The following is a 23,807-nucleotide window of genomic DNA, read 5'->3' on the forward strand; positions in this document are numbered from 1 at the left end:
AATCCAAAAACAGTCTGTTCAGATCTAGCCCTAGAGCATTAAATATTCAATAAAAACATAATATAATTCAAAAGAGAAAGAGCATAATCTTGGGTGTTTGAGGAGGTGTGTAAGATCTTGGAAGAGTTTGGGGAGGGGATACTATAATCGTAATACTCTGTATGAAAAATTTAAATAAAAAGAATGCACAAAACATTTTAAAATAAGTAAAACTATAAAACATATTATTCCTAAAAGTTATTGTTGTGACATAATTAGGAAGCCCACAGGAAATGTAAGTACCTTTGAGTAGTATATCAACATACTACAGTAATCACATAGAAATCAGTATATTAGAGTAAGTCAAATGTTTTTATACTGTATGTACCCTTCTGTGTAGTTTTTCATAGGCAGAATAAAATGATAGCTTTGTGTACATTACTAATTATTCTAGTCTCAAGAACAATAGGAATTAATGAATTCAAAAATGCTCACCAGATAAACAATTAAATCAATCAAACAATGAAAGCTAATTCGCATGTATAATAAGCTCCTGCCAGTGTCCCTGCCAGAAAAGCAACAGGTAACAATTGAAGTTCAAGGTGTCAATCACCACAAGGCAACTTTATGATGGGAGAATCTCAGATAGGCAATCCCTGAGACCACAGACTCCAGAATGTCTCTGGCTTCTGCTGTCCCTTTACATGTTTGCTGGTGCTATGTTTCTCCGTTATCTGACATGGGTGAATGCATGTGAGATCCCCACTGCCTGAGATATAGTGTGTTTATCTCAGGAAACATCCTGTTCTGCTGGCTATTCTTACCTATGGATTATTATATAGATGATTCCTTTGTAAGCTGTACTGTCTAAGTGAAAACAATAATGTTAGTTTATACAAAGTTTTGTTGAATAAAATATGTACAAGGAAATGTTACACAGCTAGGGCCTATGAGTTTCACCTAAGGAGCTACACAGATCACAGCTCAAATTAATGATTAAGAAAAGCAATTGAGTCCCAGGAGCCAGGCTGGTTGGAATTCCTTCAGTCTTAATGCTGAAAAATGCAGTCATAGGTTTTGGTGTGTATCAATAGCTGAAACAAAGCCCTATAATAATTTTAAGTTAGATCAGATGTTTTGATAATATATAGCTTGGAGGTGAAAAACCCAATAAGACAATCTAAAATTTTAGAAAGGTACATAGTTGAGTGAGAACTCTTTTAAGGTCAGGGAACAAGAACAAAGCAGCCCAATTATTACTAGCTGATGGACTTTTCTTGCTAGGATTGGTTGATTATCAAAGGTGCTAATTAATTCCTTACACCCATTTCTGCCCCCAATCTCCTGATATTAAAAAAACGTATTTGTGAGTAGATATGCACCCTAAATGTTTAAAGTAGAGCTGACTGATGATTTTTCATATACAAAAGTTTAGGTTTGTGATTCCTTTAAGATTCCTCATATGACTATCTTTCAAGATAAGTAATAAAGTAATTGTCCCTTTCTTTGTAGCTGTAAAATGCAGTCTGCCAGTTAACAACCTGACTGAAAAGAATATCTTGCTTGCCCACTCAGTTAATCTATAACAAGTTGCCTTGTGTTGAGTAAGACTGATACTTTAGGTCAATCCATAAAATCCTTTAGTACAATATCCTGTTGAAAATGATATAAGTATGTCAGGGATGTTCTTAATAAGAAGAATCGTGAAAACTTAACGGTAACATTCAGTAGGCTCATTTGGCTATTTAGCTTTTTTATTTGTATTTTTAAATTTTTAAGCTAATTTTTTGTTTATGATTCTTTTTATCTTGTTTTCTTCTATAACCCAGGCTGGCCTCAGACTCACAATCTTCCTCCTTACCCTCCTGAGTAATAGGGTCCATGTGTATACCATCATGGCTGATTTTCTTTTGTTTCTCTTAAATAAACCTATGTGATCTCTTTCCTAGTTTAGTTCCCCATATCTGAATGTTGGTATTCTACGGTGCCAGCCTATGCATTTTCATCTAGAAGACAATCTGAGATAATCATGAAATTTGAAACATTTCTTTACTGCAAAATACTCACTTATAACAGGTTTGGTCTCCAGGTTTTTCTTTTATTAGCCTACAGAGTACCTTCTCTGGCCAAAGAGACTAGGACACAGTAATGAAGGTTCCAAACAGGCACAAGCTTGACCTCTATATGTTCCTTGAGCTCTATAGAAGTTTTTCTAGGCAACAGGGCACTGCTATCAATTTTAGAGAGTGACCTTCTGTCCTAGCATCAGCCTGCATTGTTTACGGATCTCCACAGGACCTCCTCAGACAATATCTCAACAGAGTGTAAACCAGTCTCAAAATTGGAAGACATGCTTGGCTACAAATAATGACCAGTTCAGACTCTGTATCCTCCATTACTAGTAGTACTCACTAGGGTTACCCTCATAGATTCCAGGAAGTTTCCAGTGCATTAGATTTCCACCCCCCCCAATGCCCCCAATTCTGGTGTTTCTCCATGTACCCTCTCCTTCTATCACTCTTCCCACACACCTAATCCTTCCTGCTCCAATACTTTCCTGCTCCAAAATGGGGCTGGGAAATTGCTCAATGGTTTAGAGCACTTGTTGCTCTTGCAGAAGACCATGATTTGATTCCTACCACCTACATGATGGCTTACAACCATATTCCAGAGAATCCAATGCCTTCTTCTGACCTTTGGAGGCACCGGAAACACACATGGTGTACATGCATACAGGCATGCAAAATATTTATGCAAATAAAATAAAATAAATAGATCTAAAAAATAATTTGAATGGTGCATATAAAATTGTTTCATAAAGTACTTTAAGTGAAAGATGTGTAATGAATTATCCTAGTGTATTTTCATATGTGGAAGAAAAATGACAGAATTCATCATAATTATTTGTTTGGAAAAGGAGAGGAATGTGAGGAAATTAACAGAAACAGAGGCCTTGATTTCTAGACCAGATTTGATATAATAGCTATGCTGGGAGGTAGCTTTAATTCAATTTCTAATAATTGTAGTATAGACTTGGAACCAACATGCATTAGCTCCTTTTCAAGGACATATGCCAATTTCCAAATTAAGCTTTAAATATCTTTGCATTATGCAGGCTTACTATGTACAAAAACTTTCTTCTAACCATTAAACAAATTCATCTCGTTAAAGGGAGCCTTAATTATACACTAAAAGAAATGCTGAGTTAAAATAGAAAGTTGTGGTGTGAGAGCAGTATTTTGAAGAGTCCATTAGATCCTAGCTCTCCGAGTTTTAACAGAGACTCTCTGGGCTTGGGTGTGGTAATATTGTGTTCCCCAATATATTGTATACCCTAATAAACTTATCTGGGGGTCAGAGAACAGAACAGAGAAGCTACAAGCTTTAGAACAGCTGGTTCAAGAGCAGTTAAATGCTCAACACATTGAAGAATCTACCAGCCCTTGGAATTCTCCTGTATTTGTTATTAAAAAAAAGTCTGGTAATTGGAGAATGCTGACAGATCTGAGAGCTATTAATAAAGTAATTCAGCCAATGGGCTCCCTACAGACTGGGATGCCCTTGCCCTCTATGCTACCTAAAGAATGGCCTATAATAGTTATTGACTTAAAAGACTGTTTCTTTACCATACCCTTACAAGAAAATGATAGAGAAAAATTTGCCTTCACAGTACCTAATTATAACAATTCTCAGCCAGTCAAGAGATATCAATGGAAGGTCCTTCCACAGGGAATGTTAAACAGCCCTACTTTGTGCCAATACTTTGTGCAGAAACCATTGGAGATAATTCGTGTAAAGTTTCCACAATCCATAATTTATCACTATATGGATGATATCTTATTAGCTGATCCAAAGTTAGATACATTAGAAAGCATGTTTGAAGAAGTAAAAAAAGTTTTGCCTTACTGGGGACTGCAAATTGCTCCTGAAAAAATACAAAGAGGAGATTCTATTAATTACTTAGGATATAAGATAGAGCTACAAAAAATTAGACCCCAAAAGGTACAACTAAGAAGAGATCGATTGAAGACTCTTAATGATTTTCAAAAGTTATTAGGAAGCATTTCCAACTTACTGGGTATCATGGGAATACCCAAAGATGGACTACAAAGTTTGGCTAATACTCTAGAGGGAGACAAAGAATTAAATAGTCCAAGAGAATTATCAGCCGAAGCTGAGAAGGAATTGGCTCTAGTAGAAAAGACAATTCGAGAAGCACATGTGGATCGTGTGGATCCAGGACTTAAATGCATTCTTGTCATATTCCCCTCCAGACATTCCCCAACAGGTATTTTGATGCAGAGGGAAGATATTATATTGGAATGGATATTCCTACCACGTAAACCAAATAAGAAATTAAAGACTTATATAGAAAAGATCTCTGATTTGATTAAAAAAGGTAAACTAAGACTTCGCCAGTTGACAGGAATAGACCCAGCAGAAATTGTAGTACCTTTTACTAATGAGGAAATTTCATCACTATGGAAAGATAATGAATACTGGCAGAGAGCCTGCAGTAACTTTTTGGGAGAGATTAACAACCACTATCCCAAAAGCAAGAGAATAGAATTAATAAAGAAGACTGAATGGGTCCTTCCTCACATTGTAAGACAAAAGCCAATTTCTGGAGTCCTCACATTCTATACTGATGCAAATAAATCAGGGAAAGCAGGATATAAATCAGGAGACTTAAGTAAAGTAGTACAAAGTCCATACAGCTCTGTACAAAAGGCAGAACTGTATGCCATTCTTATGGTACTGATGGACTTCACAGAACCCCTCAATATAGTCACTGACTCTCAATATGCAGAGAGAGTTGTTTTACATATTGAAACTGCTGAATTTATTCCTGATAATACAGAATTAACTTCGTTATTCATACAATTGCAGGAAATCATCAGAAAAAGGGAACATCCTATATATATAACACATATCAGATCCCATACAGGGGATGTGCCAGGAACTCTAGCACAAGGTAATGATGAGATTAAGATTGATCAGTTACTAATAGGTAATGTGCTAGAAGCCTCAGAATTTCATAAGAAATATCATGTAAATCACAAAGGTTTGAAGAAGGATTTCTCCATCACTTGGCAACAGGCTAAGGATATTGTGGAAAATGTCCTACTTGTTCCATCTATAACCAAATTCCATTACCTGCAGGGAGCAATCCAAAAGGTATACAAAGAAATGAAATTTGGCAGATGGATGTGTTTCATTTTGCAGAATTTGGAAGATTAAAGTATGTACATCATACCATTGACACTTATTCAGGATTTCAATGGGCAACTCCTATGAGTTCTGAAAAGGCTGATTCTGTGATTACACACCTATTAGAAGTTATGGCCATCATGGGAGTACCTGTACAAATTAAGACAGATAATGCCCCAGCATATGTCTCCAATAAAATGAGACAATTCTTTGCTTATTACAATATAAAGCATGTTACAGGTATACCACACAATCCCACAGGCCAAGCAGTCATAGAAAGATCCAATCGAACTTTAAAGGACATGCTAAATAAACAGCAACAGGTAACAATGGCTCCTAGAAATAGATTGCATAGTGCTTTATTAACCTTGAATTTTCTCAATGCTGATGAGAAAGGAACAACAGCTGCGGAGAGACATTGGACGACAGACAAAACTCCTGAGCTAAACAAACCGGTTTATTTCAAGGATGTGCTGACCTCAGAATGGAAACCTGGGTATGTTCTACATTGGGGAAGGGGTTTTGCCTTTGTTTCTGCAGGAGAAGAAAAGCTATGGATACCAACAAAATTAATAAAAATTCGATTCAAACAGGAAAAACCCCTTGATGAGGAGAAGTAAAAGATCATCCACCAATGTGACATCTCTATAAGTTGTAAGAAAAATTTAACAATCAAAGGTTGGGGTAGGGTTCTCTTTTTGTCTTTCCAGGATAATGGAAATACCCATCTTCCAAAAATCATAAGGCCTTGGATATCTGGATGTTTACAGCAGAAAGAAAGAATCTATTGGTACCAATCTACACACGGTAAAATCTCACTGTCTAACATCTATCTCTCTATCAATCTAGAAAAGTGGTGGTTCCAATTCAATTATAAGCCAAGCTGGGTTTGGAGATGGAATTGGCTCACTCCTTCTCTAAACCCAAGCATATTGCTAAAAGAAAAGTTTGAGAGATTCTTCAGTCCCATATCAGAAGAGCCCTCTGGTGTGGGACAGAAGGAAACCAATAAAAAAGGGACCATTGTCTTCTAGATTCTAGTTCTCTCCATGCTTACTCTTGATTTCTCAGAATCCTTTCTTACATGCTATGTCCTCTTTAAATCCAAACCTTCCATTTTGATAACAAATAAGTTTTTCCAATAGCAATCTTGGAAGTTTCCAGAAGGAACTCTACCCAATACAGAATGATGCCATGGTAATCATCATCATACTACATTTCTTGTCAGAATTTCAGACAATCTTACCCATATTCTAAGACTTGCTGCAGAACCTACAGTTAGTCTAACTGAGATTTAACTATCTGAGCTTTCTCACAGTACCCAACAGAGATAACATCACCCCCTAAACAGCAGGAAGCAATTCTAAGAAAACGACGCCCCTTCTCCCTTAGGTTTCATAATTCTCAGGGTTATGGATGATGGTTATAGGGTTGGGGGTGGAAAAAAATATTAAACTCAGTATTCTAAAAAAAAAGAAAAGAAAAAAGGGAAAAGAAGAAATGGAATGGATAGGTATAAGATATTATGGTAGATTATTGTATGTACTAGTAAACAAATTTAGTAAAATAGTAGCCTTAGATAATTTGCACTGTAATTTGCACTGTTATGGATTCTTATATGTTGATACAAATGTAAACTATTTTTATATTCCTGTTTAAGATAATTTGTATATTGATACAAATACAGAACTATATTTGTTATAATGTACATATATTTCTACTCTTATATGAAATATTTGTATATTGATACAAATGTAAATTTGTATCTGTCATACTTTATGTATGTTCTACTTCTGTTTAGGATATTCTGTATATTGATATATATATATATATAAGATTATTGTCATATTGCATATTGCACTATATACTCCTACCTCTGTTATAAATATCTTGTGTTTGTCACAATTTTGAAGTCATTGTTCTTTACCATACATTTGCTTATAGACTGTTTACCTTGTTTACGTGAAGCCTTAGTCCTTAGGTTATTTCAGTAGATAAGACTTATAGATTTATAGTCACCTATGCTTGTCATACCTATAGTTATGTTAGTTAGGTTATCCAGATTTACAGATACATAGGTCAGATGGACAAGTAATCTTCAAACACTTCATAGACCTAGAGAATATGGCATTTAAACAACTTAGAATTCTGTTGACGTGGGACACAATTGCTCCTGGCTGCACCAATTTGATCCCAAGAGAATGTCGGGCTTCTAAGACATTTCCATTTGGAAGTTTGTCTTCTTGGCACAAAATGGCCTACTGGGCAAAGAACTGCCCTTGCCTTGATGGTTGACAGTACGAATGCAATGCTGTCCTTTCTGGACAAGCGGGACACAAAGAAAGCGACCACTGTACTCTGCCAAGACAGGGTAAGATGGTCTTTCAGAATTCCTGCTTCTGAAAATGGTCTGTCAGATACTTTAGGCCTGTAGCCAATTTGAATGCACCAACAATGCTGAGAAACATTAGGTGACTGTCCAGGGTGCCAGCTGTCTCGGTCTACTCTTGCAAGATTCCCGAAAGTTGCTTGTATCCATCTACCATTTCTCAGGTACCATTATATTCCTTCTCAGGTCTTTGACGGGATTGAAGACTAGCAGTTATAGTTACAACTTAGTAGATAGAACATATTAAGTATTAGATTCAGGTTCTTTAGGATAGGACAACTTTGTAACATGCTATTTACCTATGCTCTATACTTCTCTGGATTTTAGTATGTGTTTCTTGCTTAATATTGTTTGCATTGGTTGTAGCTCCATCTTATCTAGGTCATTATCCCTCATTATTCCTGGACAATATTTGATAACCATTCCTTTGTATATAGTCTTGTATTATGTTAGAACTTTCTTATTTAGACTAAAAGGGGGAGATGTAGTGGGTAGCCATTCCAGCTTTGATCTGGAAGTTCCAACCCCCATTGAGACTTCAGCAACTGTCACGCCTACAAGGCGGGGCCAAGGGAGGCACCTGGAGACTGGAGAGCTGGATCGCTGGGCTGGTGCTCGGTTCGGGACCCCTGGACGGGAGAGGTGGACCAAGCAGAGCTCCAGAGAACACCACTGGACTGTGATACACCTTCCCCAGACCTCGCGACCTACCTATCCCTTAATTTGTAAGTTACGCCATTAAATAAATCTCTTTTAACTACGTGGAGTGGCCTTAATAATTTCACCAATAATAGACAAAAAGGCCAGAAAATGGTGGGACACACACCTTTAATCCTAACATTCTGGAGGCAGAGATCCATCCGGATCTCTGTGAGCTCAAAGCCACACTGGAAACAGCCAGGCAAAGTGACACACACCTTGAATCGAAGTACTTGAGATCTCAAGTCTTGCTTGGGGAAGACACATGCCTTTAATCTCAGGAAGTGACAGGAGGAAGCAGAAAGGTATATAAGGCATGAGGACCAGGAACTAAGTTGGTTAAGGCTTTCAGCAGCAGTTCAGCTGAGACCCATTTGGATGAAGAGACAGGGGCTTCCAGTTTGAGGAAACAGGATCAGCTGAGAAGTTATCAAGGTGAGGTTAGCTGTGGCTTGTTCTATCTCTCTAATCTTTCAGCGTCCACCCCAATACCTGACTCCAGGTTTGTTATTAATAAGACCTTTTAAGATTCGTGCTACATTTCGGTCCTGTGATTACACTTGATTTTTGAGCTTTCTCTTATGGTTGTCATGGCCCATACATAATAATTATAAGATACACTATGATGTTTAAATATATGTATGGAATGACTAGTGGTAAAAGAAGATATTTAGCACATTCCATTCTTAAACAGTTATCTTTTTTTCTGGAGAAAGCATTCCAAATACTCTCTTCTAATATTTTTCGAATACACAGCTCACTATTGTTGACTAGATTTATCCTCACGTGTAATGAGACATCTGAACTATCCTTTGTCCAACTGTAACACTGATCCCATGGAGATATATTTTCACCCTTTCCTGCCTTTATTCCTTTCTCAGCCTCTGGTAACCACTATTCTAATCAAATCCTCTATGAAAACAAATTTTAAAAGTCATATCAGTTCCCACTAGTTTCGTTTGATTGTCTCTGTAGTTTTCTCCATCATGATCTTGATAACCCTTGTTCATAGAATCCCTCTTCTCTCTCTTCAACTGGATTCCTAGAGCTTGGCCTGGTGTTTGGCTGCAGATCTCTGCATCTGCTTCCACAATTACCGGAGAAAGGCTCTATGATGACAGTGAGGGTATTCACCAATCTGATTACTGGGGTAAGCTAGCTCAGGCATTCTCTCCGCTATTGTTAGTAGTCTAAGCTGGGGTCATCCTTGGGGATGCCTGGGAACTTCCCTAGCACCTGATTTCTCCCTATCCCCATGATGTCTCCCTCTATCATTGTATCTCTTTCATTGCTTTCCCACTCCATCCCTGTTCCAGGCTGACTATCCCATTCCCTTATGTTCTCATCCCTCATCCTATACCCTCCATTGCCCACCACCATCTCCAGTTTATTCATGGAGATATCATCAATAGCTGTGGAGCCTGCATGGGACTGGACGAGGCCCTCTGCATAGTGAGACAGTTGTGTGGCTTGATCTGCTTAAGGGGCTCCCTGCCCGTAGGATCAGAAACCATTCCTGGTGCATGAAAAGGCTTTTTGGAGCCCACTACCTATTATGGGACACCTCGCACAACCTTGAGGTAGGGGGAGGGGCCTGGACTTGCCTCTACTAAATATTCCTCCCCATGGGAGACCTTACCTTCTTGTAGGAGGTAATGGGAGGTGGGTTGGGAGGGGGAGGCTGGAGGAGCAGGAGGAGGGAAGAGGGAGATCTTTGATTGGTATGTAAAATGAATAAAAAATTTCTTAATTAAAAAAGTCATAAGGGGATTTTTTTCTGATTTATAAAATGGGAATTGGTAACCCATTTTATTGGCAGTATAATGAAGGCGAGAATGATGATCAGTTCATTCTATACTTGTTTTGTGACACATGATATATAATGGTAAGACTCAGAAAAAAAAAAGAAGACATCAATTGTAGTTGTATTACTTGCTAGCATATGCATAAAAACTAGAATAACTGCATGCATCTTCTTGTCATAAATAAATTAGTCCAAGAATAAAATGGAACAAATTTAACATTATGAGATAATGGAGCAAATAAGGGGAGGAAGGCTGACAGAGGGCATGTGTGTTTGGGGTGGTGACCATAATATGATGTGATATATATAATTGAAACTGCCTTAATGAAACATACTGTTTTAATGCTAACTGGAATAATATAAAACACAAAAGATCGCATGACTTGAATAGAGTTAAGAAAAAGAAATTTGAAATCCAATTAACTCATGGAAATCATGAAGGGTAACAAAGTTGTCAGTTAACAGATAACACATGTCAGTTTAAGATGCTTTCCATTATTTTAAATGCAGTGGCAGTCATGGTAAACTTTGCCATGGGCTTTTATTCAGAAGCCATGCATGGAATTATCTCTCCCTAACTTAGGGCCTCCTCAATAATCAGATAAAAAACGGTTTACAAATAACACAGAAAGATTCTTAAGAAATGTGTTTTCTGAGTGGGAAGATGCCAGATGTCATACCAACATTTACAGTTCAGTATTTCTATAATTGTGACTGAAATCACATAAGAGAAATGGAAACTTTCATGGATGTCTCAATATATATATATACATGTGTGTGTGTGTGTGTGTGTGTGTGTGTGTGTGTGTGTGTGTTATTCATTATTATTAAACATTGAAATGGAAGGTGGAGATGTGAGACTCATGAGAGTTATGCACTGACATCTAGAGTTATTTGAAATACATGCAGCTGGAGAGTGTCGTTCTATTGTTGAAGTTATACATATACAATTCCACTCCCCAGATTCTTCAAGTAGAGCAAATGCTCATGCCATAGAACTTTAGATATTTCTCTGCAGATATGCTACTGCAAAAAAATCTTCAGGTTTTCAACACTGAAATTAAAGTTATTCAAATTGGTACATGTACAGCTATCAATTTTTGCTGTTAAGGTGGGACAATTTGATATTTTATTTTATGTATACACTGGATAAGTTTGTAAGCTATTTAAACATATCTACTAAAACACTAATCCTTTCTCCAAGTTGAAGATACCTCAAATCCTGTTGCTGAGATTTGTGAAGCATATGGTACCTTGTTGTTATTTATATACCCTGATACAAACAGCATAGCAGAACATGTTTTTTGGAAATGTAATTAGTTTTATTTTGTGTATATGAGTGTTTAACCTGCATGTATATCCATGGCCTCATGTATGAAGTGTTCACAGAGGCAAGAAATGGGCATTGGATCCCAGAACCTAGTGAGATCCAGTCTCTCTATTTTTTTTTTGTTTGTTTGTTTTTCGAGACAGAGTATCTCTGTGTAGTTTTGGTGCCTGTCCTGGATCTTGCTCTGTAGACCAGGGTGGCCTTGAACTCACAGAGATCCACCTGGCTCTGCCCCCAAGTGCTGGGATTAAAGGCATGAGCCACCACCTCACCGCCTATCTCTCTAATTTTTTGATAAATAGATAAAGTAACAATAATAAAGGAAACTGATGTTGTGGCCTGATGGGATGTAGAACTGATTATCTTATGTAATTGTTTAGGGAGAAATGTTGAAATTATATTATCATCTAAGAAACTTAAAAAGTAAAAGAAAACTAAGGACTTTTCAGTTTTTCAGGTTTTATTATTCACAATGGAAAGACAATTTCAAGGCTCCTTCCATATTGGAATATAGTAATATGCTTTTAAGGGAAGTATTTTTGTACTCTTTACTATGGCTTATCTATGATTAAAATAGAGAAGACAAAACAATTATTTTGTTTCAAATATATGTACCCTCTAGTTGTGATATTGCCTTCAGGAAAATCTACAGGAGAGATGTTGATCAGCATTGCTAGATTTAAATGAATAACAATTGCTAATTCCCCCAAATGCCTTAATTCCACCATAAATGTTACCAGATGTCTTCTTTCTAGTATATACAGAGTAGCTTAGTCATAGATCAACCAATAAAGATTAAAATTGGATTAAAATGTAACTGATTTACTGCAATTCCAAAAACTTTTCCAACTGTTGTGTCTAAGAAAGTTCATTTTAGTAATTAGTATAGAAATTTTATTGACATACACTAAGAAATAAATAAAAACAAGTGTAAGTTTAATGAATTATGTTTTATTATTTTTTAATTGGAGTGCAATTAGAGATCAGAGGTACCTTTGAAAAATCTGGAATTTATGTTTAAATTTGTTATTTTGTGTTTACAAGTTGAAATCAAGAATTTACTACAAAAGCACATAGTCAAGGTCTAAAAAGGCATGCCCTAAATTGATCTAATAAAACTTGAAAAGATTTAGAGTAATGTTTTTAATGGACTCAACAAATATTTATTAAGTACTTTGTTCCATGTTAGGTACAAATATTCAGTTATAATCCCTGAGAAATACTTGTAAGAATCAGTGTTTTCATATAGGTACTTTATTTTTATTTATGTGTATGCACGTGTTTGTATGCATTTTCAGTGTGGCTATACATATAGGCCAGAGAAGAGGGTCAAATCACCTGGAGCTTCAGTTACTGGCACTGTGAGCCACCCAACACATGTACTGGGAACCAAACTCAGATACTTTATAAGTGCAGCAAGCACTTCAACTACTAAGCCACCACAGCAGGCTTAATATTATTTCATTCCTACTGGTAGGCTAGCTTTTATAGTGTTGAAAGGTTCTATGCACTCTACCACAGAAGTATAGTATCAGCAACCTTGCCCTACCATGAAACCTGGATCTACAGTAATGACAGGTCTGATAAGATATGTACACTCATGCAATTATGAACAAAAATCATTTGAGTAAATAAGCACATTCTGACTGCATTTAAAAATCGTATTCTACAAGATGTAACCCATAGCTGTCATTCTTATTGAGCCAACAACCTGTGTCTAGACAGGTCATAGTCCCTAGGGAAGAACCTATTACTATTATTCTGCTACATGGACAGAATATTGAACCAATTGCTAAGGACTTACCATTGTACCCATAGATTAGTGCATCTCTCAATAATCATCACAGAGGCTTCTATTTGCAGTCAATAACTAACACTGTGACTCACAACTAGCTAAGGTGCAGAAAATAAGAGGCTCATCCCTTAATAGAACTTCAATGATGAAGCCTCTCCTTTCAAGACTCAGGTGATGGATAAGCACAATGAAACAATGTCTTTTGAACCCGGCCGTGCAGCTGCCTATATAAACTTATATCGTAATGCTTGTCCCAGCAAACACAAGATCTATGAAAGCTCAAGGCAGACCAGATCTCTGTATGGGGTTGGAAATGGGCACTAGTCCCACCCCTAACTGAGGAGCTGTTGGTAAGTGATAGCTGTTAAGAGAGAGGAGAAGTCAGTTTTCTCTAATAGTGTAGCCCTTGGCAAGATCAGAATCCAGTGAGAGGCCACACAGTGTTTGGACTGCACAAACGGGTCTTGATGGATGTTAAAAATAAAGGACACAAACTTAAGAGGTTATAGAAGGAAGGTTGATCTGGGAAGAATTTAGTGAGAAGGGTGAATAAAATAAAAACACACAAAATTCTCAGATCACTAATATAATTATTAAAAATAAATATCCTACTTAACTAAAGTAGATATCCCTGTATCATGTGTCATAAGACATTATACTTCTTTTCAAAGATACTTCAGTTAGACTTATGGTTCAGCACAGTTCAACCTTCATTATTTTTCTAAAAGAAGAATATGGGTTCAATTCGGTTTCCTAACCAATAACGTTATTAGACATTTATTTTACTTTTATATTAGTTGTGATTTTCATAGAAATATAATTTACATTGATCAAATCTACCTCGTATTTATTCTCCACTGAGTTTAGCCCCCAACTTCATGTGCTCATCTTTGAAACCCCCTGAATCCACTTAGACTTGTGTGAGTGCATGGGGTAGGACTATCAAATTGGAGCATGAGTAACTTCTCTTGGATTGAGTCCCTGAAAAAACCGACTCTCCCTCCTTCAGCAACCATTGCTGGCAATAGCTCCTGAGATTGTTTTAGGATGTCTAAACTTCTTCCCAGATCCATGCTGGGATTTTGGCTGGCTTGATTCTGTGCAGGTCTTGTGTATGCAGTCACAGCTATTGTGATGTCATGTGTGTTAGTGGCCTTGTCATTCCAGCAGGCAGTTTTCCCACAGATGATTACTACCTCTGATTCTTACAGTCTTACCACACTGTCTTCCACGATGATCCATGAGATTGAGTTGAGGGTTTGATGCCAATGTCTCCTCTACAGTCCTTTTTTCTCTGTATACTGATCAGTTGTAGGTATCTATATTAATTGCCATCTGTCTTCTCTAAAAAGAAGCTTCTCTGATGACGGGTGAAAGATGTACTAACTAACGATTAGAAAGATAATAACTTTGTAGTGGAATACCTCATACTTTGTTTATTAAGCTGTAATATAATATTCGGTTCTCCCCTAAGATCTTGACCTATCTAACCACCACTTTTGGCTCCAATTAATAGTACCTGGCATGAGTTCTGTCTTGTGAGATTGTGTGTTAAATCTAGTCAGAGAGGTTTTGGTTTCTCCCATAGAGTTTTTTGTACCTGTGCGCTTATCTTGTCAGAGCAGTTGTTAGTATAGCTGACAGAGTTCACAGCTTGGGATTGCTGTTGATTGCTTTTGTCCCCCAGTAGCATGAAGAGAATCATCCAGCATCATGAAAGCTATTTGGGATGAATCTGGATTCTACATATATATGAAAATATGACAATTTGTCTTTTAAAAATTTAATTCTTTTAACGTAAGTTTTTTTAATTCTTCTATAGATGTCAAAAGACAGAAAAACAATGTTTTGACACAACTCAGTATATCTTCATTTAAAAAGTTATATATAAATACGTTTACATAATTATAACTAAAGAAGAAGAGGTCATAAATTATAGACAGAGTGGGGAAAACACAGGAGAAGTTGGATGGATATAATGATCTATATTACTCATGTAAGAAATTCTCAAAATAATAAATTAAATAAAAAATTTCTGTTAAGGGCCTGTGAGATGAGTCAGCAGTTAAGACTGTTTGCATCTCTTTCAAAGGACACAAGTGTAACTCCCCTGTTGTGAAGCACACTATTAACTGTAACACGAGTTTCAGGGCATCCAAGGCCCTTTTCTGGCATCTGTGGTCACCAAAACATTTGTTGCAAATAAACAAAGAGAGACACAAGTAGGCATATATGAAATTAGAAAAAAAATCAGATGCAACTAGAATATCAGCAGCATATTAAACACTATACACAGCAGCCTGGCTTGATCTCTCCTGTACAGGTATTGCTTAGACAACTACAGTTTCTATGAATTGATGAGTGCAATGGTCCTATCATTGTACACTAGACATTGGTCCTCCTTCATCTCTGGCTCTTGCTATCTTTCCATTCTATTTTTAGTTATAGTCCCTGAGACATGGAGAAGGGTATGATAAAGATGTCCCATTTGTGGCTCAGCACTCCAGAATCACTAGTTCTCTGTACTTTGACAAGTTATGAGTTTATGAGGGGTAGGAAGGTAAGTAGAAGTGAATTTAATTAATTTAGAAGGTAAGAAGAGGATATCAGGATAATTATAATCAAAATTCATTTGATGAAATGATCAAAGAATTTATGAAATATAAAGAATATATAATATTTAAGTAGCTAAATTTATAGTAAATGGTGAAACCAAAAATTATTCCCCGTAAAATAATAAACTTGACAAGTGTTCTGCTCTCATTACTTTTATTTAATATAGTGCTTGAATTCTTCATTGGAGCAATAAGGGAAGAAAACGAAAGACATTAAATAAACATGTGAATTACAACAATGATGAGCATGGTACAATTGCCCTAAAAGTGTCATAAAATGCCATAGTTGCAGTCTTTCCTTGGTGGCAAGCAACAGCTTTTTAATTGGATTTGGCAAGAAGAAAATCTTGTCTGGTACTGGAAATCCAGACAATTATTTGAGGCTTGTAAGGTCCTGGGTCCTAGAGGAGAAGTTATAGCCAACACTCTATTAAACCAGCATAATTCCTAACCTCATTCTAAATGTTTGTGCTTTTACCCATAGTTCAGTGTAGCTTTTGTCACAAAGAATCTTCTCTGCAACAGATAGAAACCATTACAGAAAATCACAACCAATCAAAAAGCAGAATATAAGTGGTTGTGGGTGCCTAGTCCTGGTTGATCCATTCATAGTGCAACTCCTCTACCCAAGGCTCAGGAAATATTGAGGGAGATAAATTTTAAGAGCCAGAGAAACAGAATTTTGTCTGTGAGAGCACATCTCCTAGAAATGTCATGGAAACTATACCCATGAAGTCTCAATAATGTGGCTGCCTGAACAACATCTGAACAAGGACAACACAAATAGACCTGTGAATATGGAAGGGATACATCTCATGGGGCACCAAGGCTAGACAAAAACCTAAAGGAAACTAAGGAATGCTGAGAATGGGAGAAAATAGTTTGCCCAGGAAACAGCCACACAATTCAAGAGCCAATATCAAGTGATCAACCCTGAAATCATACACCATTTAGATTGAGCAAGGTGCATTTATATATTTAATAATATACATACATATGTGTGTGTGTGTGTATGTGTGTGTGTTTGTGTGTGTGTAAGAAAGGAAGTTGTAGGTTACATGGGAGTGGTTGGAGGGAATAAATAAAAAGGGAAAATGAAATAATTATATATATGCAAAACTACATTATAATAAAATAAATGACATACATATATTTCTTATTTTATTTTTTGAGGTCATAATAGAATAACATAATTTTCCCCTCTGCTTTCCTCCCTCAAAACCCTCACATCCATCCATCCGTCGTTGCTCTCTTTCATTCTCATGAACTCATTTTATTTAACTGTTTTTACATACATGTATGAATATATAATCATATATGCATATTGCATTGATAAATATAGTAAAAAATGATTCAGTGAATTTATTATATGGCATCTAACTCTAAATTCAATGAATCATAATTATGCTAAATATAGGCCCTCTCCTTTTATTATTTTATTATGTCAATGGCTAAGTTTCAGAAAACCTCAATTGGGGAAAGAGGAAAAATTTTGACGCTCATAGAAATGACTTCAGTTATTAGTAGACAAAATCTCTAATTTTATAGTTGGGATACAAATAATGTTCATCTTTTAAAATAATATTTTAAAATGCATGTTGAAAAACAATACCAGATTTTCCAGAGGAAAAAAATTAAATTCTGTATACAATATATAATCTATTCTCATTTTTTATCCAGACTTACAGATTTTTTTCTACACTGAGGCAATTTTGATTCATTATTTATTCTTTTTCTTTTTTACATCTTTTTTATGTTTAATTGAAAATTATATAGAATTTTAGTATTATATCTCTTATGTCTCTTTAAAAAAACTAGTGGTGCTTTAAAATTTTTAACCCACTCATCACACTTTCCACTAGCAGTATTCTCTTCAAGGAACTATATGTACCTTTAGTAGTTTCTCCCCAATTTCTACCATATTCTTTATAATATTGTTGCTTTTTACTTCTCTTATCCATATGATAACATGTATTACCTTAGTTTGAATACTTTTTTGACAAACTAGGCATATAACAAATATTTTGAGACTTAAAATAGATGCTTTCGCTTTATTATTTTCTGGTGTATTCTTTCTTCACATACCCTTGAGTCTTTTACCTTCTTTGATCTTCATATCTCAGAATATTTGTGTTTAAAATTCTTATACAACACAACATACCTGCTTCAAATGTTCTCGTTTCAAGTAAGTTCATGTTGTCTATATTTACTGACTCTCCAGATGTTGAAGTAGCAATTTGCCAGCTAAACTTACTTGTCTGGTGAAAGGAAGAGAAATGGTCAATTTTGAATTTTTCACAAAGACGTAAGTGAGAAAAATGCTTTAAAAATTTCAGACTACACTAGACCTAGAAAGATCATACTTGAGCACAATAAAGGATATATATTGTTCGTTCACTGGCTTGATCTCGTACAGCTATTGTGCTGGTGGCCACAGATGCTCTGAATTATTCTGAAGTAAGGACTGCAGTGACAGTATTCAGACTTTTACATATGAAACTAACCCTGAATCATCGCGTTTATTTTACTCAAACTTTGTCACTAAATACACAGAAACTATACTACGTATACTTAAATCTACAGACAGAGAAATTGATAGGAAGATATATTGTGGTGGGTATTATGTACATAACCTGAACCAGAACTTTGTAAAGATAGTGAATAAAAAGATAAATTAGATATGGTTTACACAAAAATAAAAAAAAGTTTAAAACACAAATATTGCATTGAACCATAAATCCCTTCTATGAAAAATAACATAAAAGAGAAATAGCATTTTACAATGGCATCATAGCAAAAATTAAAGCCCCATTATTTCATGAGGCATACTTTTCCATCACAAAAGTTATTTAAATAATTTAGTACTCAGTAATTTTCAAGTGTGAGAAGAGGCTCAGCACTCGGTCCCGAATCTGTTTTGTCTTGATACCATACACCAAGGGATTGACTGTGGGGGGCACTAGAAGGTACAGGGTGGACAAAATGATATGGACACTTGGAGATACATTCTTGCCAATGCGATGAGTTAGGAAGCTAAACAGTCCAGGTGTATAGAAGGCAAGAATGGTACACACATGGGCAGCACAGGTGCCCAGGGCTTTAGAGCGGGCATTCTGGGAAGAAAGGCGAAACACTGCTTGGAGAATTTTTACATAGGATGTGGCTATCAGCCATAGATCCAATAGTATCACAGAAAGGGCCACTGAGATTCCATATGCTCTGCTAACGAGAGTGTTGGCACTGGCTAATTTCACCACAGCCATATGCTCACAGTAGGCATGATTGATAATATAGCTTGTGTAGTAGGGCAGGCTTTTAATGAGAAAAGGACAAGGCAAAGCCATGAACAGAGCTCGGCTCAAGCCAACAAAGCCCAGTTTAATAACCATAGATGTTGTAAGAATAGTTGAATAATGTAGTGGGATGCAAATGGCTACAAAACGATCAAAAGCCATGGCTACCAGGATGGCTGACTCAAAAATACACAGTGTGTGGATAAAGTACATTTGAGTTAGACAGACATCAAACTCAATCCAGTGTTCATTAAACCAGAAAATACCAAGCATTTTCAGGGCTGTGGAACAGGTTAGAAGCATATCAGTCATTGCCAGCATGCAAAGGAAGAAATACATAGGCTGGTGTAGGCTTGGTTCTAGTTTGACAGTAGCAATGATTATGCTGTTCCCCAGCAAAGTCAGGACAAACAGGAAACAGACAGGAATGCTGATGAAGCAATGAAAATCTTCCAAGCCAGGAATACCAACCAGGTAGAAAAATGAAATGTAGTGATGTGTTGTATTGTTTACCATGTTATAACTAGGAATATTTCAAGTTTAGTAAATAATAACTAGGATAATCTCCAAAATGCAGAGATCAGATTGCAAAGCATTTCTTTCAAGGATCTTACATTTGGAATCTAGAACTGCAAACCTAGATCTCCATAATGCTAGAAAGGCTCAGGTAAACTAACCCATCCTATGGAACGTCAGCAACTTTATCTGCAAAAGAAAATATTAAATTCATTACATATGCTAATTGTTGATTTTATCAACTGAATATTTAATTAAATCTTACTGCAAAATGTTCATTTTCTACAGAAAATGAAGTTAATAAAATAAATACATATTGTGCTTAAGCCAATGATTGAGAAATTGAAATAATATGGAGACATAAACATAAAATATGCAAATGTTCCAATAATTAGAAGCTGTTTTGCTATTTCATCTCTTAAAATGCTGTTGTTAGTCTTTGTTGTCACCATAACTAAATAGTTGAGCATTCACATAATGTATAATATGAACAAAGAATGTCATAGACAATATATGATTTAATATCCACAAAGTCAAATTTTTAAATATTTCATTACTTCAAGGAGAAAATATGCAATTTTAAATACCTTCTTAACTTCACTTTTTTTAGCATTGGGTGGCCATTCATTTGGTAACCCATACAAAGTTCCTATATGCAGAGTTGGTTGGGTTTAAGACACAGAAATCCTAAACAAATACAAAGAAGAGAAGCAAAAGTAGATTGGTCATGTTAAAGTCACCCTCCTAGGAAGATAGAAAGAGGGAGAGTGATTAATAGGATTATTGATAATTAACTACCATCAGGACAACACAGGCTGCCTTTTCTGTGTATCGGCTAAGACACATGGCACATCTATATCACACAAATAAAAAGTTTTTTTTTATTTTATTGTTTTCTTCTTTATTTAATTTTTTTCATTTTTTTTATAGCAACCATTGTTTTCCCTCACTCCCCTTCTCCCAGGTCAAGAAATAACAACTTTTCTGTTTAGGAAATTTTGGTATTTCTACCATCTTATTTGTTGAAAATGTAATCTATCAATGAGCTCGAGTTTCATTTTGGGCACTTGGAAATTTAGTATGGATGGCTCAGGTTTGATTTTTAATATGTTCAGGGAAAGAGGTTACTCTATAATTATGATCTTCTGTCACTTTTACTAAACAAGATTAATCTCTTAAAATGACATCTGGTGTTAGACAATCAAACATACAATTGACAATTTGGATATAACAGGGCTTTATTTTAAGCACAGTTGTGACCATGAGATGCAAATTAGCACATCTTCATTTCTTTCTCATAGTTTACCAAGGAAACCTTACTGATATAAGTAATATATTTGTTCTTGCTAAATATGTGCAATAATTATAAGCATATCATTATGTTTCCTATAAGTTTAAGTCCATGATGGCAATGTGTATATTCTGTATCAAAAGAAAAGAAGCAAAGCCATTTCCTCTATAACATCTTTTCCTAGGTTCCTAGGGTGTGCATATTTGCTGACATTTTATTTGGTGGCAACACTAGTCACCCAGTCATAAACATCAGATGTCTTTAAAGGGTCCTTGTCTCCTGGATTCTATTAACTCTGATGTTTCTCCCACAGTTTCTAACTCTCATCCTGTCATTTTTCCCCCTTTTCCATCCAATGTCAGTTTCATTTGTCAGACTTAGAGCACAAGAAGGAACTTACAGAAAGCCAATAAACAGACAATCAGTTCTAAGGGCAAACCAGAAGCTCTTAGCATATTGTTTATTTTTACAAGCATTTCATAGATACTTTTTCAACTTTTACCTAAAGCCTTTGACCATGCTTAGATGGACAGTATAACTCACAGTTATTGTTCAAACTTCCTTTTCTTCACTGCCTTCTTAGAACAGTCTTCCAATTTGTATCACAAGTAACATAGCAAGAAATCACCCCATAACAGAAAATAACATAATTATTTCATGAACAATAAGATATTTGGAAATAATTACTTCATAACTAGCAAGTATAACTATTCAGATACCTATTAGTTATTAGGTATCATTCAAATTAATAACATATAATGCCATTTCATTGTGTTCAGCATTCATGTCTTACTTGCCTTTACCTTCTCTATATAGGGTACTGTCTTATAATCTCTAGTACTGTGAGGATGGTGTTGCATCATGTAGGCAGCACTCTGTAAAGCCAGTAGCCCTGGTTCCTTTGGGCTAGTCCAATGCTCAGGGGGAAAATTAATTTCATTTTCATTGACATTTCTCTCAGGATGCTTTATCTGACTATTCTTTGGGGCTTTGGTCTATTTTATTGTATATGAAATTTATTCAATAACCTAGAAGAATGAAATCTCATCATTACAATAAAGAAAGATGGATAACCCTGGAAGAAACTAACCTGTGAAATGACCCTGTAAAATTCACCAGGCATAGAAGGATAAACCTTAAGCTCTCACTCATATCTGGCACTTAGAATGGTTGATCTCATAGAGGAGGTTAGAAGAATGGTTACCAGTCCATAGAAAGTGTAAAGGAGAAGGTGACAAGAGCTTTGTCAATCGTTGTACTGAATCTAGTTAGATAGGAGGAGAAGCACGTCCTCATGCACAATTGCAAAGTCAAAAGACTAAAGTGAGAACATTGTATTACATGTTTCAACACAGTGAAAGAGAAGATTTTCAATGTTTTCACCACAAAATATACAGTGTTGGAAGAGTGAATATCTAACTGTCCTGATTTTATCATGATTCCACGTGTAGTTATGTTCACTGAAACCACACAATGTACATATAGTAAGCCTGTATGGTAGTTATTTGACCAATAACATAATACTTATATTTTAAGAAATTTATTCTAAAGATAAGAGAATGTCCTCTTATATTTTCTCATGCAAATTTAGAAATTTTGTCTGTATTTAGACCAGTGTTTAACCCAAAATTACTGTGTATTTATGATTTCACTTAAGGTAAAAATTCACTGTGATTTCTTTTGTTCATTCCATTTTCTACTGTCATTTATGGTACATATTTTACTGCCTTATTCAAAAATTTTATAAGACTCTATTAGCCACACAAATGTAAGTCATATACATGTAGATGCTGGGGATTCCCTTCACACTGATTTTTTTTTAAACAGCTTTGCTAACAAATAGTATTGAGAGTAGAGGTAAAATAACCACAATATTAGGGAAATTCCATAGATATTTAATTTTATGGAAGATTAGTTTATCTTACTTTCCATTAACCTTTTAGTGTTTGCAGAAAGTCCATCATTAGAGGCAAAAGAAAAGTGAATTTTCAAGGGGAATACTTAATTTTAATATTAATATAAATTATATAAGCCTGGGTTTGGTGGTACACCTAAAAGCAAATATTGCAGCACAAATACAGATGCATCCATATGATGTAGTCCTAGAAGAGGGATCTATTTGGGAAGAAAATCACTAGCAGGAGGGAAGAAAGGGGGACAGGAGAGGACTTTGGAGTGTGAATGTAGTCAGAGTGCTTGATATACTTGAATGTAAATATAATTATACTATTCATGCCCCGTACAATGAATATATGTTAAAAAATTTGTTTTAAAATATGTGGAGATATTTATGAAGAATACAGTTATTAAAAAAGAATCACATTGTACTTTCTGGATTTTGAATGTAGAGCTTTTGAAGGCATGGATTTCTTAGCTATGGTATGCAAGTACCTAGCTAGGCATGGAAAAGTTTTTTATTTGGAATCAAGGCAAAATTGTGCCAGGAGAATTTCTTTTCCTTTTTGCTAATGTTTTTGTTTATTTTTGTCTGTTTCATAATGTATTCAATGTACTGTGTTCATATTCGTCCCCCTGATATTCTCTCCTGTACCCTCTCTCAGTGCAGTTGAACCCCTTCTTCTTCCCAATCTGTCCATCATCTTCTACCTCCATGTGGTGTGTGTGTATATTTTATATGTGCATGTGCATTTGCATCTCTGTGTGTGCATGTTTGCAAGCCTGTGTAAGTAACCACAACTACAGTATGTGTGTGATTTTAAAGGCATGACATGTTCAGAAGACAGAGTTTTGTAGATGTTTCTCCCCATCTCTGTCTCTTGAAACCTTTCCAACACTCTCGCTGGCCTTGTCAAAGTGAGACTGATGTTCAGTTTAGGGATGAGGACACAGCAGTGACCCATTCTTAGTACTTTGATGATTTATGA

The 23,807-nt window shown here is 35.8% G+C and overlaps 1 protein-coding gene across 1 annotated transcript; it reads right to left on the reverse strand.

The window, feature by feature from the left end:
* Positions 1 to 18,680: 18,680 nt before the first annotated feature.
* LOC131901422 (olfactory receptor 52K1-like) lies at positions 18,681 to 19,631 on the reverse strand. Its single transcript, XM_059252582.1, has one exon. The coding sequence runs from the start codon at positions 19,629 to 19,631 to the stop codon at positions 18,681 to 18,683; it is 951 nt and encodes a 316-aa protein (XP_059108565.1).
* Between the last annotated feature and the right edge of the window lie 4,176 nt (positions 19,632 to 23,807).

Source organism: Peromyscus eremicus, chromosome 1 (genome assembly GCF_949786415.1).
Source record: "Peromyscus eremicus chromosome 1, PerEre_H2_v1, whole genome shotgun sequence".
NCBI lineage: Eukaryota > Metazoa > Chordata > Mammalia > Rodentia > Cricetidae > Peromyscus > Peromyscus eremicus.

Coding starts and splice junctions, on each gene's coding strand:
- LOC131901422 (XM_059252582.1), bottom strand. CDS start 19,631: ATGGTAAACAATACAACACATCACTACATTTCATTTTTCTACCTGGTT.